The 18357-nt window shown below is 42.9% G+C and overlaps 1 protein-coding gene across 2 annotated transcripts in view; it reads left to right on the top strand.

The window, feature by feature from the left end:
- The first annotated feature begins 6623 nt into the window (after positions 1 to 6623).
- atg4b (autophagy related 4B, cysteine peptidase) overlaps positions 6624 to 18357 on the top strand; it is a 13640-nt gene continuing 1906 nt past the window's right edge. The window contains exons 1-9 of one of the 2 annotated variants that reach the window (XM_055943930.1): positions 6624 to 6732; positions 7976 to 8077; positions 10351 to 10422; positions 10563 to 10661; positions 10898 to 10999; positions 12148 to 12220; positions 12452 to 12531; positions 14821 to 15023; positions 15235 to 15313. In XM_055943930.1, the coding sequence (XP_055799905.1) occupies positions 6723 to 6732; positions 7976 to 8077; positions 10351 to 10422; positions 10563 to 10661; positions 10898 to 10999; positions 12148 to 12220; positions 12452 to 12531; positions 14821 to 15023; positions 15235 to 15313 (820 nt within the window). In that variant the 5' untranslated portion in view covers positions 6624 to 6722. Of the gene's footprint in view, positions 6733 to 7941; positions 8078 to 10350; positions 10423 to 10562; positions 10662 to 10897; positions 11000 to 12147; positions 12221 to 12451; positions 12532 to 14820; positions 15024 to 15234; positions 15314 to 18357 lie in introns of those variants that run through there. The other variant, XM_055943928.1, reaches the window with a different exon arrangement.

Raw genomic sequence — 18357 nt, 5'->3', positions numbered from 1 at the left:
CATTTGTTTTCTTATTTATTAACGTCAGCATTATACATTGAAAAGGGATACCAGCTTAGCCTAACAAGTGAATGGTCTTGAATAGCCAACTTATTTATCATGGTTTACTGCCACCTACTGTCCAATACCAAACGTTTGTCTATTGCAATATTAGAGAAACTTTTATTCTGATCACCTTGGGCTTAACTGTAGGATACACTAAATATTTGTATGGTTGAAAGTTAAGGGAATGAAGAGGCTTCCCACTAGATCTAAATAGCTGTGTTCAAATATAATATGCCAAGATGTTCAAATGTTCATAAATGACCAGCATGGTCAAATAATAATAATCACAGTAGTTGTCGAGGGTGCAACAGGTCAGCACCTCAGGAGTAAATGTTAGTTGGCTTTTCATAGCAGATCATTCAGAGTATCTCTACCGCTCCTGCTGTCTCTAGAGAGTTGAAAACAGCAGGTCTGGGACAGGTAGCACGTCCGGTGGACAGGTCAGGGTTCCATAGCCGCAGGCAGAACAGTTGAAACTGGAGCAGCAGCTGGACTGGTGGACTGGGGACAGCTGTCCCCAGGTGGACTCCCCAGGTGGACTGGGGACATCAAGGAGTCATCATGCCAGGTAGTCCTGAGGCATGGTCCTAGGGCTCAGGTCCTCCGAGAGAGAGAAAGAAAGAGAGAATTAGAAAGAGCATACTTAAATTCACACAGGACACCGGATAAGACAGGAGAAATACTCCAGATATAACAGACTGACCCTAGCCCCCCCGACACAAACTACTGCAGCATAAATACTGGAGGCTGAGACAAAGTTATAGAATCACTGCTGTCTGTTCAGAAAGAAATGAAATCATTCAGAATACTACTCAAGGAGTAGACCTATAATTTAACCACAGAGGACCAATAGCTTTTTTTTTTTTAAATAGACTAGCTGTGGATCAGTGGCGGATTTAGGTATAGTCGACATGGGCAGCCGCCCAGGGCGACATCTTACCGGGGGTGGCACGGGGTGCCTGCACTCTGAATGGTGACATATGCACGATCGGTTTTCTATCGCTCATTTGCACGTCACGTCAATGATATGTCACCATGTAGGACCATGTGGGACTGCCTGCCTACTTCTGAGTGGGAAGGTCTCCCACTCAGAAGTATGAGATGGGGAGGGGGGCAGGGGTTGGTTGACCTCAGGTCACCCCACTGGAAGCCCGAGGTAGGTGGAGCGGGGGAATCTATCAAATAGCGCACCTCTAACTTTGTACAGTACTAACGCAATTAGTAAAATCAGTCACACTACGAAATGCTACCGAATAAACCACAATTCATTCATGATACTGTGAATATATAGTTTCACAGACATATTGTGGCATTTTTTTATGGTTTGTGAGAAATCGTTAAGAATAATATAAAACCAGTCTGCACAACACCAAGTTGAACTAGTTTAGTCTCGACTCTTGGTTGACAGTGTTGGGGGATGGGTAATGTAGTCTGCACAGCACCAAGGTGAATTGGTTTAGTCTTGACTCTTGGTTGACAGTGTTGGGGGATGGGTAATGTAGTCTGCACAGCACCAAGGTGAATTGGTTTAGTCTTGACTCTTGGTTGACAGTGTTGGGGGATGGGTAATGTAGTCTGCACAACACCAAGGTGAATTGGTTTAGTCTTGATTCTTGGTTGACAGTGTTGGGGGATGGGTAATGTAGTCTGCACAACACCAAGGTGAATTGGTTTAGTCTTGACTCTTGGTTGACAGTGTTGGGGGATGGGTAATATATTGATGCTCGAGTGCCAAATCAACACAAATTTGTTTCTATTTGTCTTTGTTACATCTTTTTGATATAAAATGAGTCTTATTTTTGTATATATTTTTATATTTATATAGTTTTAAATGTTAGGATTATTTATTTGTGTTCCAAATGTTGAAATAAAAAATTACAGTTAATGCAGAACGATGCTTTTTGTTGTTGTTGGTGGGGGCTGAATGGGGGGTTCGCCCACGGAGCCATACAAGCTAATCCACTGCTGTGGATTGTGTTTATGTAGACCAATCACAAGGCATATACTGTAGCTTGGGAATGCACAGCAAATCTGTCAGTGAACCACATGCAGCCAGAACAAGCCTTTTGCAATATTTCAAATACTCCTGCTTAAAAGTGAAGACTATTCTGACTTTAGGTTATCAAAATATTTTATCAACTTCCAAATAGGCCTATGGAGCGAACATTGTTTTACAAAGTAATACAAGAGAGATATGCTTTTGGCACGAGAGTATCAGCCATTTTGTCCATTTATTGATCTCAGATTCTCAGTTTGTTCCTGTCAAAGTAACCTGTCATTTCGATCATTTTGTGTGGTATTAAAAAAAATATTACTAAAGTCTGAAAAGTGCATGAAGTGTGTTTATAAAAGAGCAAATTCTTCCCAGACCCAAGTACAACTTTTTCCCTCTTCTCTACTGCTCTATGTTACTATGCAAATGTGATGACATGCATGCACTGCTTTATTCTAAATGTGATATTTTTTTTGGTCCATTCCAGTGCCTCAGAGACCCCTAGCTCACTTTCTTTTCCCGGCACCTCCCGATTTACAATTTAAGAAATGGAGAAGACACTTGTCAGCGCATGCTCTGAGTACACGTCCTGGTAATCCATCTGGCCCTGCGGCCTTGTGAATGTTGACCTGTTTAAAATGTCTTACTCACATCGACTATGGAGAGCGAGATCACACAGTCGTCTGGAACAGCTGGTGCTCTCATGCATGGTTCAGTGTTAGAAGGATTTTAGCTCCTCTGGTAGGCTTGCGTCACTGGGTAGCATGCGGATGGGTTAACCTTTGTAATTCGTGATAGTTTGCAAGCCCTACCACAGCCGACAAGCATCAGAGCTGGCATAGTAGGATTCGATCTTAGTCCTGTATTGACTTTTTGATGGCTTGTCAGTTTAACAGGATTTCTAATAAGCTTCCGGATTAGTGTCCCACTCCTTGAAAACGACAACTCTAGCCTTTAGCTCAGTGCAGATGTTGCCTGTAAATCCATGAATTCTGTCCGGTGACTGATGTGGTACGCTTCAATGTTATAGGATGAATCCTGGAACACAATTGGCTAATGATTTTTTTTAAATCATGAAAACAAAAATTTTCTCTTTGGTCTTAATTCAAGGCATACGGTTAGCAGTGTGGTTAAGGTTAGGTTTAAAATCACATTTTAAGAAGATACATTTCAGAAATAGGTGGGGTTTATGACATTGCGGCTGTGTTAACTAGTGACGACCGTGTTCGAGAACATCAAAACTGTGATGTATCATGGGTAAATTGTGAATAACTGACTGATCTACAAATAATAATGAGTTGTTATTTTTGGCTCAACACAAAACAATAACATTTTTTAAATAATTAATGGGAAACTATTACAGGTTATCAGCTCGCTGGTCACCATCGCAAGACCCACCCGTAGCACGCGCTCCAGCAGGTATATTTCACTGGTCACCCCCAGGGCCAATTCCTCCTTTGGCCGCCTCTCCTTCCAGTTCTCTGCTGCCAATGACTGGAACGAAATACAAAAATCTCTGAAACTGGAAACACTTATCTCCCTCACCAGCTCATAGATTACTGCACCTGTACATAGCCCATCTATAAATAGCCCAAACAATTACCTCATCCCCTACTGTATTTATTTAGCTCCCTTGCACCCCAGTATTTCTACTTCCATATTCACCTACTGCAAATCTACAATTCCAGTGTTTTTAATTGCTATATTGTATTTACCTCGACACTGTGGCCTTTTTATTGCCTTTACCTCCCTTATCTCACCTCATTTGCTCACATTGTATATAGACTTGTTTTTCTACTGTATTATTGACTGTATGTTTGTTTTACTCCATGTGTAACTCTGTGTTGTTGTTTGTGTCGAACTGCTTTGCTTTATCTTGGCCAGGTCGCAGTTGTAAATGATAACTTGTTCTCAACTTGCCTACCTGGTTAAACAAAGGTTAAAATAAAAAAATACAGGCGAGTTGAAAGCTGAGGGGAACGAGGTAAAACAATGGTTTTGTCTAGAAGGGATACAGTTTATGTCAATATTTTACAGAATTGTCTTTTCGTAGCAGGTTTGGAGAATTTCCCCAGCAGGTTATGAGAAATTAGATTAAGGTTAGGAATATGGTTAGTTAGCTAAAATACAACAACAACAAAAATACATTTTTGACGTCAGTGTGACATAATACACTGCTCGAAAAAATAAAGGGAACACTTAAACAACACAATGTAACTCCAAGTCAATCACACTTCTGTGAAATCAAACTGTCCACTTAGGAAGCAACACTGATTGACAATACATTTCACATGCTGTTGTGCAAATGGAATAGACAAAAGGTGGAAATTATAGGCAATTAGCAAGACACCCCCAAAAAAGGAGTGATTCTGCAGGTGGTGATCACAGACCACTTCTCAGTTCCTATGCTTCCTGGCTGATGTTTTGGTCACTTTTGAATGCTGGCGGCGCTCTCACTCTAGTTGTAGCATGAGATGGAGTCTACAACCCACACAAGTGGCTCAGGTAGTGCAGTTCATCCAGGATGGCACATCAATGCGAGCTGTGGCAAAAAGGTTTGCTGTGTTTGTCAGCGTAGTGTCCAGAGCATGGAGGCGCTACCAGGAGACAGGCCAGTACATCAGGAGACGTGGAGGATGCCGTAGGAGGGCAACAACCCAGCAGCAGGACCGCTACCGCCGCCTTTGTGCAAGGAGGAGCACTGCCAGCGCCCTGCAAAATGACCTCAAGCAGCCCACAAATGTGCATGCATGTGCATGTGTCTGCATATGGTCTCACAAGGGGTCTGAGGATCTAATCTCGGTACCTTTTGGCAGTCAGGCTACCTCTGGCGAGCACATGGAGGGCTGTGCGGCCCCACAAAGAAATGCCACCCCACACCATGACTGACCCATCGCCAAACCGGTCATGCTGGAGGATGTTGCAGGCAGCAGAACGTTCTCCACAGCGTTTCCAGACTCTGTCACGTCTGTCACATGTGCTCATGTGCTCAGTGTGAACCTGCTTTCATCTGTGAAGAGCACAGGGCGCCAGTGGCGAATTTGCCAATCTTGGTGTTCTCTGGCAAATGCCAAACGTCCTGCACGGTGTTGGGCTGTAAGCACAACCCCCACCTGTGGACGTCGGGCCCTCATACCACCCTCATGGAGTCTGTTTCTGACCGTTTGAGCAGACACATGCACATTTGTGGGCTGCTGGAGGTCATTTTGCAGGGCGCTGGCAGTGCTCCTCCTTGCACAAAGGCGGAGGTAGCGGTCCTGCTGCTGGGTTGTTGCCCTCCTACAGCCTCCTCCACGTCTCCTGATGTACTGGCCTGTCTCCTGGTAGCGCCTCCATGCTCTGGACACTACGCTGACAGACACAGCAAACCTTTTTGCCACAGCTCGCATTGATGTGCCATCCTGGATGAACTGCACTACCTGAGCCACTTGTGTGGGTTGTAGACTCCGTCTCATGGTACCACTAGAGTGAGAGCGGCGCCAGCATTCAAAGGTGACCAAAACATCAGCCAGGAAGCATAGGAACTGAGAAGTGGTCTGTGGTCACCACCTGCAGAATCACTCCTTTTTTGGGGGTGTCTTGCTAATTGCCTATGTAACAGTATAACTTTAAACCGTCCCCTCGCCCCGACCCGGGCGCGAACCAGGGACCCTCTGCACACATCGACAACAGTCACCCACGAAGCAGCGTTACCCATCGCTCCACAAAAGCCACGGCTCTTGCAAAGCAAGGGGCAACACTACTTAAGTCTCAGAGCAAGTGACGTAACTGATTGAAATGCTACTAGCGCGCACCCGCTAACTAGCTAGCCATTTCACATCCGTTACACTCACCCCCCTTTCAACCTCCTCCTTTTCCGCAGCAACCAGTGATCCGGGTCAACAGCATCAATGTCACAGTATAACTTTAAACCGTCCCCTCGCCCCGACCCGGGCGCGAACCAGGGACCCTCTGCACACATCAACAACGGTTGCCCACGAAGCATCGTTACCCATCGCTCCACAAAGGCCGAGGCTCTTGCAAAGCAAGGGGCAACACTACTTAAGTCTCAGAGCAAGTGACGTAACTGATTGAAATGCTACTAGCGCGCACCCGCTAACTAGCTAGCCATTTCACATCCGTTACACCTATAATTTCCACCTTTTGTCTATTCCATTTGCACTACAGCATGTGAAATGTATTGTCAATCAGTGTTGCTTCCTAAGTGGACAGTTTGATTTCACAGAAGTGTGATTGACTTGGAGTTACATTGTGTTGTTTAAGTGTTCCCTTTATTCTTTTGAGCAGTGTATATATTCCAACTATGCATGACCGTAAACAAGTGATCACGGGACGGACACGTTGGACAAATTCCTTTATTCTCTAACTTCCTGTTTACTTTAGTTGTTCTTGGCAGGCAGTCCGCTTGCCAAGTTTCGCTGATCTTCATACTATAAGTGGCAAAGAAAGCGAGTTGAAATTGCTTTCCTTGCATCCTAATCAACACCGACAGATCTGCGAAAATGTTCCGCCTAAGATGAGTTCTGCGGCTTCCTATTGGACGAAATAGTTGCCCCGCCCAAAACAGGAAATCCTATTGGATACTGCAAGGTGATTTCGGCAGTATTGATTTCTCATTGGCCGTATGATATTTCGCACTGTCGGACAAACCAACAACAACAAGATAGGGTGAAGAACTATCAGGATGGATGCAGGTAAGGAAAGATTTCTTAAGGAAACAATGATTTAACACTTTTGTGTTTTAGAGTCCCTCTGAACAAAGGCACGGCATATTTAGCTATTTCATAATGGATTCCAATTTGTACATCAGTTGAGGTATACATCTATTTTTAATGTGAATCAAAATAGTCTTAGCTTGTCTGTTAGGCAGATACTGTTACTAGCGAACAGACACACAGGCTAAAATCAGCAGATGTCAGTTTGGTAGATTATGAAAAACATTTTGCTGGTGAACTAGCTAGCTAAGCTAGCAATCATTATATATTTTGGACTGAAAACGACCAACTAAGGTGAAATAAAGCCCATGTTTAGCTGCGGCTATTTTCTGTCCTTGACATCAGTTTAACGTTAGCATAATTGGGTCCCTGACTCCCAAGACAAATCACCTTTTGTCGTCTACACCCATGTAACATAACGTTATTGTCCGTTGTCACTAGCAAACTAACTAGCTACCTACCAACAACTGCTGAAAGGATGGTCACGTAGCTAGCAAGCCAAATCTGTATTTGCAATGTCATTCTCTGTCGCAATCCCATCCTTGGCTAGCTAGCCAGCAAGCTCAACTGTCAAACTGCACTGAGTATGTTTTGCAGTGCTGAAAGTGCTCGGAAGCTAGCTATCTACTCGTCCTGTTACTGAAGTAAATATACACTGACTGTACAACATGCTCTTTCCATGACAGACTGACCAGGTGAAAGCTATGATCCCTTATTGATGTCACTTGTTAAATCCACTTCAATCAGTGTACATGAAGGGGAGGAGACGGGTTAAGGAAGGATTTTTAAGCCTTGAAACAATTGAGATTGTGTATGTGTGCCATTCAGAGGGTGAAGGGGCAAGACAAAAGATTTAAGAGCCTTCGAAAGGGGTATGATAGTAGGTCCCAGGTGCACCGGTTTGTGTCAAGAACTGCAACGCTGCTGGGTTTTTCGTGCTCAACAGTTTCCCGTGTGTATCAAGAACGGTCCACCACCCAAAGGACATCCAGCCAACTTGACACAACTGAGCGAAGCATTGGAGTCAACATGGCCCAGCATCCCTGTGGAATGCTTTCGACACATTGTAGAATTCATGCTCTGACAAATTGGGGCTGTTCTGAGGGCAAAGGGGAGTGCAACTCAATATTAGGAAGGTGTTCATTTATGATTCCTTGTTCAAGTGTGTATGTGAGAGCCATGTAACAAGGTGTTCTGAATCAGATGTACTTTTATATTTCAGCTACTCTCACATACGACACACTTGGCTTTGGAGAGTTTGACGATTTTCCAGAGACCTCAGAGCCTGTGTGGATCTTGGGGAAAGAATTCAATGCACTCACAGGTACTGAAGACATGGGATCATAAAACGGGTGTACTGTTGCCTCAGTATATGTGTGTTTAGAGATGTCGACGATGGTGACAGTAGACTGCCCCAGTATATGTGTGTTTAGAGATGTCGACGATGGTGACAGTAGACTGCCCCAGTATATGTGTGTTTAGAGATGTCGACGATGGTGACAGTAGACTGCCCCAGTATATGTGTGTTTAGAGATGTCGACGATGGTGACAGTAGACTCCCCCAGTATATGTGTGTTTAGAGATGTCGACGATGGTGACAGTAGACTGCCCCAGTATATGTGAGTTAGAGATGTCGACGATGGTGACAGTAGACTGCCCCAGTATATGTGTGTTTAGAGATGTCGACGATGGTGACAGTAGACTGCCCCAGTATATGTGTGTTAGAGATGTCGACGATGAGTATAACGTCTCCTCTCTAACGCCCAGAATGTTCTGATACAAACTCTCATTAGACAGCTCTGCATATGTTATAATATGTTCGTTACTCACCAAATATGGAATTTCGTTGAGTATCTATCTTAATTTTCTCACGTTACGGCCGGTATGTACTTCCCCCCCCAAATTCCAAAGAAACATTTACAAGCAACTGAGAAAATGCGTATTCAGGACCTCTAATCACTCATTACTTCCACACACAGGTCGGAGTTTACAACAGCTGCCATTGGAGGTGCCAAAGAGGCATTTTCTCGGTTGCTTGTACATTTTTATTTGGAACTTTGTTGTAAATATATACCGGCCGTAACGGGAGTAAATTAAGATGTCAACGAAGGTATTTTGACATAACGCTTGCAGAGCTGTCTAATGGGAGTTTGAATCAGAGTTTTCTGGGCGTTCGAGGGGAGTCGTGTCATACTCATGACATCTCTAACACACATATACTGGGGCAGTCTACTGTCACCATCGTCGACATCTCTAACACACATATACTGGGACAGTCTACTGTCACCATCGTCGACATCTCTAACACACATATACTGGGGCAGTCTACTGTCACCATCGTCGACATCTCTAAACACACATATACTGGGGCAGTCTACTGTCACCATCGTCGACATCTCTAACACACATATACTGGGGCAGTCTACTGTCACCATCGTCGACATCTCTAACACACATATACTGGGGCAGTCTACTGGTCACCATCGTCGACATCTCTAACACACATATACTGGGGCAGTCTACTGTCACCATCGTCGACATCTCTAAACACACATATACTGAGGCAGTCTACTGTCACCTACAATGTTGCTGATATGTAATGCAAGAGGGAAGGTGGTGTCACTGTTGTGTTTTTTTTAGTTAGTTTATTTAGCATTTTATTACTCTGCATTGTTGGTTAAGGGCTTGTAAGTAAGAGTTTCACGGTATAACATCATACCGGTTGTATTCGGCACATGTGACAAATAACATTTGATGTGATCCTCAGTAAATCATCATTGTATACACATAAATGAAGTACAGAACAAACAGATACAGTGCATAAAGGCCTACTGTAAGCAGCAGAAGGTGCATAAAGGCCTACTGTAAGCAGCAGAAGGTGCATAAAGGCCTACTGTAAGCAGCAGAAGGTGCATAAAGGCCTACTAAGCAGCAGATGGTGCATAAAGGCCTACTGTAAGCAGCAGACGGTGCATAAAGGCCTACTGTAAGCAGCAGAAGGTGCATAAAGGCCTACTGTAAGCAGCAGACGGTGCATAAAGGCCTACTGTAAGCAGCAGACAGTGCATAAAGGCCTACTGTAAGCAGCAGACGGTGCATAAAGGCCTACTGTAAGCAGCAGATGGTGCATAAAGGCCTACTGTAAGCAGAAGACAGTGTATAAAGGCCTACTGTAAGCAGCAGAAGGTGCATAAAGGCCTACTGTAAGCAGCAGACAGTGCATAAAGGCCTACTGTAAGCAGCAGAAGGTGCATAAAGGCCTACTGTAAGCAGAAGACAGTGTATAAAGGCCTACTGTAAGCAGCAGACAGTGCATAAAGGCCTACTGTAAGCAGCAGAAGGTGCATAAAGGCCTACTGTAAGCAACAGACAGTGCATAAAGGCCAACTGTAAGCAGCAGACAGTGCATAAAGGCCTACTGTAAGCAGCAGAAGGTGCATAAAGGCCTACTCTAAGCAGCAGACAGTGCATAAAGGCCTACTGTAAGCAGCAGACAGTGCATAAAGGCCTACTCTAAGCAGCAGACAGTGCATAAAGGCCTACTCTAAGCAACAGAAGGCATGCTTCTTAGCTAACTCATTGTTTTTGCTTATCCAGAAAAGGAAGACATTCTTTCACATGTCACTTCACGACTATGGTTCACCTACAGAAAAAACTTCCCACCCATTGGTGAGTAGCCTAAACCTACTGTAGCAGGCCACAGAATAAACTCTAGGACGTTACTAATACGCCTACAGTACCATAGCATTTTGATTGTAATGCCAATAAGATTAGCCTATGAAGTTGCAGATTGTTTCAATGTGTTCCAGGAGGGACAGGGCCTACGTCCGACACAGGCTGGGGCTGCATGCTACGATGTGGACAGATGATCCTAGGCGAGGCCCTGGTCCGCAGACATCTAGGCCGAGGTAATGAATGACTGCTTTTCTAATTCTGTACCGTAATCTGTTCCCTGAAGCATACAGCTAGTGTTATTGTGTGTACCCCTTCCAACATTAACTTCTATCGTTCAAGTTATCAAATGTACTTCACCTAAATAATCTCCGGCACTGTTGTGGATACAAATCTCTTATTGCACTTGTACTATGTGTTCTGTACAAAGGGGTTTCAACCAGCCATTGATAATGGTGTGTTTGTTAAGCAGACTGGAGATGGGTGAGAGGCCAGTCTCAGAGAGAAGACTACGTCGGTATCCTCAACGCCTTCCTTGACAAGAAAGATGGTTACTATTCTTTACATCAAATCGGTGAATACTGACTTGTAAATCTTATACAACGATGCACATCTTTAGACTGTCATACTTTATATTCAGAAAGGAATGGGCAGTATTTCTGACACCAATAGCATGATACTATATTTACTAGGATGACATCATTGGTAAAACAAACATCTATCTTTATTAGGATAAAACATCATTAGTGTGTCTGTGTACTACAGCCCAGATGACATCATTAGTGTGTCTGTGTACTACAGCCCAGATGACATCTTTAGTGTGTCTGTGTGCTACAGCCCAGATGACATCATTAGTGTGTCTGTGTACTACAGCCCAGATGACATCATTAGTGTGTCTGTGTACTACAGCCCAGATGACATCATTAGTGTGTCTGTGTACTACAGCCCAGATGACATCATTAGTGTGTCTGTGTACTACAGCCCAGATGACATCTTTAGTGTGTCTGTGTGCTACAGCCCAGATGACATCATTAGTGTGTCTGTGTACTACAGCCCAGATGACATCATTAGTGTGTCTGTGTACTACAGCCCAGATGACATCATTAGTGTGTCTGTGTACTACAGCCCAGATGACATCATTAGTGTGTCTGTGTACTACAGCTCAGATGACATCATTAGTGTGTCTGTGTACTACAGCCCAGATGACATCATTAGTGTGTCTGTGTACTACAGCCCAGATGACATCATTTGTGTCTGTGTACTACAGCCCAGATGACATCATTAGTGTGTCTGTGTGCTACAGCCCAGATGACATCATTAGTGTGTCTGTGTACTACAGCCCAGATGACATCATTAGTGTGTCTGTGTACTACAGCTCAGATGACATCATTAGTGTGTCTGTGTACTACAGCCCAGATGACATCATTAGTGTGTCTGTGTACTACAGCCCAGATGACATCATTAGTGTGTCTGTGTGCTACAGCCCAGATGACATCATTAGTGTGTCTGTGTGCTACAGCCCAGATGACATCATTAGTGTGTCTGTGTACTACAGCCCAGATGACATCATTAGTGTGTCTGTGTGCTACAGCCCAGATGACATCATTAGTGTGTCTGTGTGCTACAGCCCAGATGACATCATTAGTGTGTCTGTGTACTACAGCCCAGATGACATCATTATTAGGATCCTACTAACATCAGTTGTGTGTCTGTGTACTGCAGCCCAGATGGGAGTCGGGGAGGGGAAGTCTGTAGGCCAGTGGTACGGACCGAACACAGTGGCACAGGTACTGAAGTAAGTACAGTCTCCAGTCTAGATAATGACCAACTCTGTGGTACAGATGATGGCTGCACTAGCCTGGTTCCAGATCTGTGTGTGCTCTTGCCAATATCCATTGCTGTCCTTGTCAAGCCAGACATTGGCATTAGCACAAAAACAGACTGGCACTCAGGCTATGGTTGCACAGTGTGTGATACACATGATGACTGCTACACTCTGTTGAATATCACCTGTCTTCCCCCTCAGGAAACTAACTGTGTTTGACTCTTGGAGTCGCCTGGCTGTACACGTTGCTATGGACAACACTGTGGTGATCGAAGAGATCAGTGAGTAGTGAACACAGTCATGGTATTACAGGATTAACACAGTACCTCATCAATCTATAGAACATACGTGGTTAAAGAGGAGGGGCCATCAACTGTTAGTCCTACATACGTGGTTAAAGAGGAGGGGCATCAACTGTTAGTCCTACTCATATGTGGTTAAAGAGGAGGGGCCATCAACTGTTAGTCCTACTAATACATGGTTAAAGAGGAGGGGCCATCAACTGTTAGCCCTACATACGTGGTTAAAGAGGAGGGGCCATCAACTGTTAGCCCTACATACGTGGTTAAAGAGGAGGGGCATCAACTGTTAGTCCTACTCATACGTGGTTAGAGGAGGGGCCATCAACTGTTAGTCCTACTCATACGTGGTTAAAGAGGAGGGGCCATCAACTGTTAGTCCTACTCATACGTGGTTAGAGGAGGGGCCATCAACTGTTAGTCCTACTCATACGTGGTTAGAGGAGGGGCCATCAACTGTTAGTCCTACTCATACGTGGTTAGAGGAGGGGCCATCAACTGTTAGTCCTACTCATACGTGGTTAGAGGAGGGGCCATCAACTGTTAGTCCTACTCATACGTGGTTAAAGAGGAGGGGCCATCAACTGTTAGTCCTACTCATACGTGGTTAGAGGAGGGGCCATCAACTGTTAGTCCTACTCATACATGGTTAAAGAGGAGGGGCCATCAACTGTTAGTCCTACTCATACATGGTTAAAGAGGGGCCATCAACTGTTAGTCCTACTCATACGTGGTTAAAGAGGAGGAGCATCAACTGTTAGTCCTACTCATACATGGTTAAAGAGGGGCCATCAACTGTTAGTCCTACTCATACATGGTTAAAGAGGAGGAGCATCAACTGTTAGTCCTACTCATACGTGGTTAAAGAGGAGGAGCATCAACTGTTAGTCCTACTCATACGTGGTTAAAGAGGAGGGGCCATCAACTGTTAGTCCTACTCATACGTGGTTAAAGAGGGACCATCAACTGTTAGTCCTACTCATACGTGGTTAAAGAGGACGAGCCATCAACTGTTAGTCCTACTCATACATGGTTAAAGAGGGACCATCAACTGTTAGTCCTACTCATACGTGGTTAAAGAGGAGGAGCCATCAACTGTTAGTCCTACTCACGTTAGCGTTCATCCAGTTCTGTATTGAGTGTAGTGCAGAATATGGACCAATCTCCACCATAATAGTAGATGGGAACAGGCTATTGAGATGAGATGAGCTAGACTCTAATTCAAGCTGACCTCCTGTCCTGTTCCCCAGAGTGGTTGTGTATGTATAGACGTGTACAGGGCCTTCGGAAAGTATTCTGATCCATTGCCTTTTTCCACGTTTTGTTTTACGTTATAGCCTAATTCTAAAATTGATTTAAATATTTTTTCCCCCCTCAATCTACACACAATACCCCATAATGACATCACAATACCCCATAATGACATCACAATACCCCATAATGACATCACAATACCCCATAATGATAAAGCGAAAACTGGTTTTTAGAAATTTTAGCAAGTGTATATAAAAAACGGTGACCAAGAACCCGATGGTCACTCTGACAGAGCTCCAGAGTTCCTCTGTGGAGATGGTTGTCTTTGTTCAAGGTTCTCCCATCTCTGCAGCACTCCACCAATCAGGCCTTTATGGTAGAGTTGCCAGACGGAAGCCACTCCTCAGTAAAAGGCACAGCGGCAGGGCAGGGAGACTAGTCAGGATCGAGGCAAAGTACAGAAAGATCCTTGATGAAACTCTGCTATAGAGCGCTCAGAACCTCAGACTGGCGAAGGTTCAAGTTCCAGCAGGACAACGACCCTAAGCACACAGCCATGACAATGCAGGAGTGGCTTCGGGACAAGTCTCTGAATGTCCTTGAGTGGCCCAACCAGAGCCTGGACCCCGATCTAACATCTCTGGAGAGACCTGATAGAGCTTGAGAGGATCTGCAGAGAATAATGGGAGAAACTCCCCAAATACAGATGTGCCATGCTTGTAGCGTCATACCCAAGAAGACTTGAGGCTGTAATCGCTGCCAATGGGGCTTCAACAAAGTACTGAATAGTTATGGAAATGTACTATTTCAGTTTATTTTAAATAAATGAGCCGAAAATTCTAAAAACCTGTTTTTGCTTTGTCATTATGGGTTATTGTGTGTATATTGAGGGGAAAAAAATCAATTTAATCATTTTTAGAAAAAGGCTGTAACGTAACAAAATGTGGAAAAAGTCAAAGGGGGTCTGAATACTTTCCGATTGCACTGTATGTTATGTAATGTTGCTATTCTCCCCAGAGCGGTTGTGTATGCCCTGGCTGGACTATGGTGGAGCAGCGTGTGTGGATCTCCAGGGGGGTATGCCAGAACGTAACGGCTGCCTGGAAGGGGCCTGCGCCCTGGCTGAGGAAGAGACAGCTCTCTGGAAGCCCTTGCTCCTCCTCATTCCTCTCAGGCTGGGCCTAAGCGATATCAACGAGGCCTACATCGAGACCCTGAAGGTGGGAATGAGAGAAAGAGCCTGGTACCAGATCTGTTTGTGCTGTCTTACCAACTTTTATGGTTGTTGTCATGCCATGAGAGTTGGCTATATAACACAAACCTATCTGGGCCCAGGCTAATATTCAACCAACAAACTAAAGTGTAATGATCTTTTTCCATGTATACAGCCAAGGTCAAATTCTGTCCCCACTTTCTGTGTCTCGTTCACAGCAGTGCTTCCAGCTGCCCCAGTCCCTGGGTGTCATCGGGGGGAAACCCAACCATGCACATTACTTCATAGGCTATGTTGGTATGTTCTGTACACTAACATTACTTTATAGAAATATCCAGTCTATGGTCTCCTCTGGTTATTCATATCCAGTCTATGGTCTCCTCTGGTTATTTATATCCAGTCTATGGTCTCCTCTAGTTATTTATATTCAGTCTGTGGTCTCCTCTAGTTATTTATATCCAGTCTATGGTCTCCTCTAGTTATTTATATCCAGTCTATGGTCTCCTCTAGTTATTTATATCCAGTCTGTGGTCTCCTCTAGTTATTTATATCCAGTCTATGGTCTCCTCTAGTTATTTATATCCAGTCTATGGTCTCTAGTTATTTATATCCAGTCTGTAGTCTCCTCTAGTTATTTATATCCAGTCTATGGTCTCCTCTAGTTATTTATATCCAGTCTGTAGTCTCCTCTAGTTATTTATATCCAGTCTATGGTCTCTAGTTATTTATATCCAGTCTGTGGTCTCCTCTAGTTATTTATATCCAGTCTATGGTCTCCTCTAGTTATTTATATCTAGTCTATGGTCTCCTCTAGTTATTTATATACAGTCTATGGTCTCCTCTAGTTATTTATATCCAGTCTATGGTCTCCTCTAGTTATTTATGTCCAGTCTATGGTCTCCTCTAGTTATTTATATCCAGTCTGTAGTCTCCTCTAGTTATTTATATCCAGTCTGTAGTCTCCTCTAGTTATTTATATCCAGTCTGTGGTCTCTAGTTATTTATATCCAGTCTATGGTCTCCTCTAGTTATTTATATCCAGTCTGTGGTCTCCTCTAGTTATTTATATCCAGTCTGTGGTCTCCTCTAGTTATTTATGTCCAGTCTGTGGTCTCCTCTAGTTATTTATATCCAGTCTGTGGTCTCCTCTAGTTATTTATATCCAGTCTGTGGTCTCTAGTTATTTATATCCAGTCTATGGTCTCTAGTTATTTATATCCAGTCTATGGTCTCCTCTAGTTATTTATATCCAGTCTATGGTCTCCTCTAGTTATTTATATCCAGTCTGTGGTCTCCTCTAGTTATTTATATCCAGTCTGTGGTCTCCTCTAGTTATTTATATCCAGTCTGTGGTCTCCTCTAGTTATTTATATCCAGTCTGTGGTCTCCTCTAGTTATTTATATCCAGTCTATGGTCTCCTCTAGTTATTTATATCCAGTCTATGGTCTCCTCTAGTTATTTATATCCAGTCTGTGGTCTCCTCTAGTTATTTATATCCAGTCTGTGGTCTCCTCTAGTTATTTATATCCAGTCTGTGGTCTCCTCTAGTTATTTATATCTAGTCTATGGTCTCATTATTTATATCCAGTCTGTGGTCTCCTCTAGTTATTTATATCTAGTCTATGGTCTCCTCTAGTTATTTATATCCAGTCTATGGTCTCTAGTTATTTATATCCAGTCTATGGTCTCCTCTAGTTATTTATATCCAGTCTATGGTCTCCTCTAGTTATTTATATCCAGTCTGTGGTCTCCTCTAGTTATTTATATCCAGTCTGTGGTCTCCTCTAGTTATTTATATCCAGTCTATGGTCTCCTCTAGTTATTTATATCCAGTCTATGGTCTCCTCTAGTTATTTATATCCAGTCTGTGGTCTCCTCTAGTTATTTATATCCAGTCTGTGGTCTCCTCTAGTTATTTATATCTAGTCTATGGTCTCGTTATTTATATCCAGTCTGTGGTCTCCTCTAGTTATTTATATCTAGTCTATGGTCTCCTCTAGTTATTTATATCCAGTCTATGGTCTCTAGTTATTTATATCCAGTCTATGGTCTCCTCTAGTTATTTATATCCAGTCTATGGTCTCCTCTAGTTATTTATATCCAGTCTGTGGTCTCCTCTAGTTATTTATATCCAGTCTGTGGTCTCCTCTAGTTATTTATATCCAGTCTATGGTCTCCTCTAGTTATTTATATCCAGTCTATGGTCTCCTCTAGTTATTTATATCCAGTCTGTGGTCTCCTCTAGTTATTTATATCCAGTCTGTGGTCTCTAGTTTTTTATATCCAGTCTATGGTCTCCTCTAGTTATTTATATCCAGTCTGTGGTCTCTAGTTATTTATATCCAGTCTGTGGTCTCCTCTAGTTATTTATATCCAGTCTGTGGTCTCCTCTAGTTATTTATATCCAGTCTGTGGTCTCCTCTAGTTATTTATATCCAGTCTGTGGTCTCCTCTAGTTATTTATATCTAGTCTATGGTCTCTAGTTATTTATATCTAGTCTATGGTCTCTAGTTATTTATATCTAGTCTATGGTCTCTAGTTATTTATCTAGTCTATGGTCTCTAGTTATTTATATCTAGTCTATGGTCTCTAGTTATTTATATCTAGTCTATGGTCTCTAGTTATTTATATCTAGTCTATGGTCTCTAGTTATTTATATCCAGTCTATGGTCTCTAGTTATTTATATCCAGTCTGTGGTCTCCTCTAGTTATTTATACCTAGTCTATGGTCTCTAGTTATTTATATCTAGTCTATGGTCTCTAGTTATTTATATCTAGTCTATGGTCTCTAGTTATTTATATCTAGTCTATGGTCTCTAGTTATTTATATCTAGTCTATGGTCTCTAGTTATTTATATCTAGTCTATGGTCTCTAGTTATTTATATCTAGTCTATGGTCTCTAGTTATTTATATCCAGTCTGTGGTCTCCTCTAGTTATTTATATCCAGTCTATGGTCTCTAGTTATTTATATCCAGTCTGTGGTCTCTAGTTATTTATATCCAGTCTGTGGTCTCTAGTTATTTATATCCAGTCTGTGGTCTCTAGTTATTTATATCTAGTCTATGGTCTCTAGTTATTTATATCCAGTCTGTGGTCTCCTCTAGTTATTTATATCCAGTCTATGGTCTCTAGTTATTTATATCCAGTCTATGGTCTCTAGTTATTTATATCCAGTCTATGGTCTCTAGTTATTTATATCTAGTCTATGGTCTCTAGTTATTTATATCCAGTCTATGGTCTCCTCTAGTTATTTATATCTAGTCTATGTCCAATTAAAATAGATACTTCATGCTTTGCAATATTGCGACCCTCTGCTCACTAGGAGCTAAAATACGTA

Source organism: Salvelinus fontinalis, chromosome 14 (assembly GCF_029448725.1).
Source record: "Salvelinus fontinalis isolate EN_2023a chromosome 14, ASM2944872v1, whole genome shotgun sequence".
Taxonomy (NCBI): domain Eukaryota; kingdom Metazoa; phylum Chordata; class Actinopteri; order Salmoniformes; family Salmonidae; genus Salvelinus; species Salvelinus fontinalis.
The sequence above is the reverse complement of the archived record's forward strand: the minus strand, read 5'-3'. Positions and strand labels throughout refer to the sequence as shown.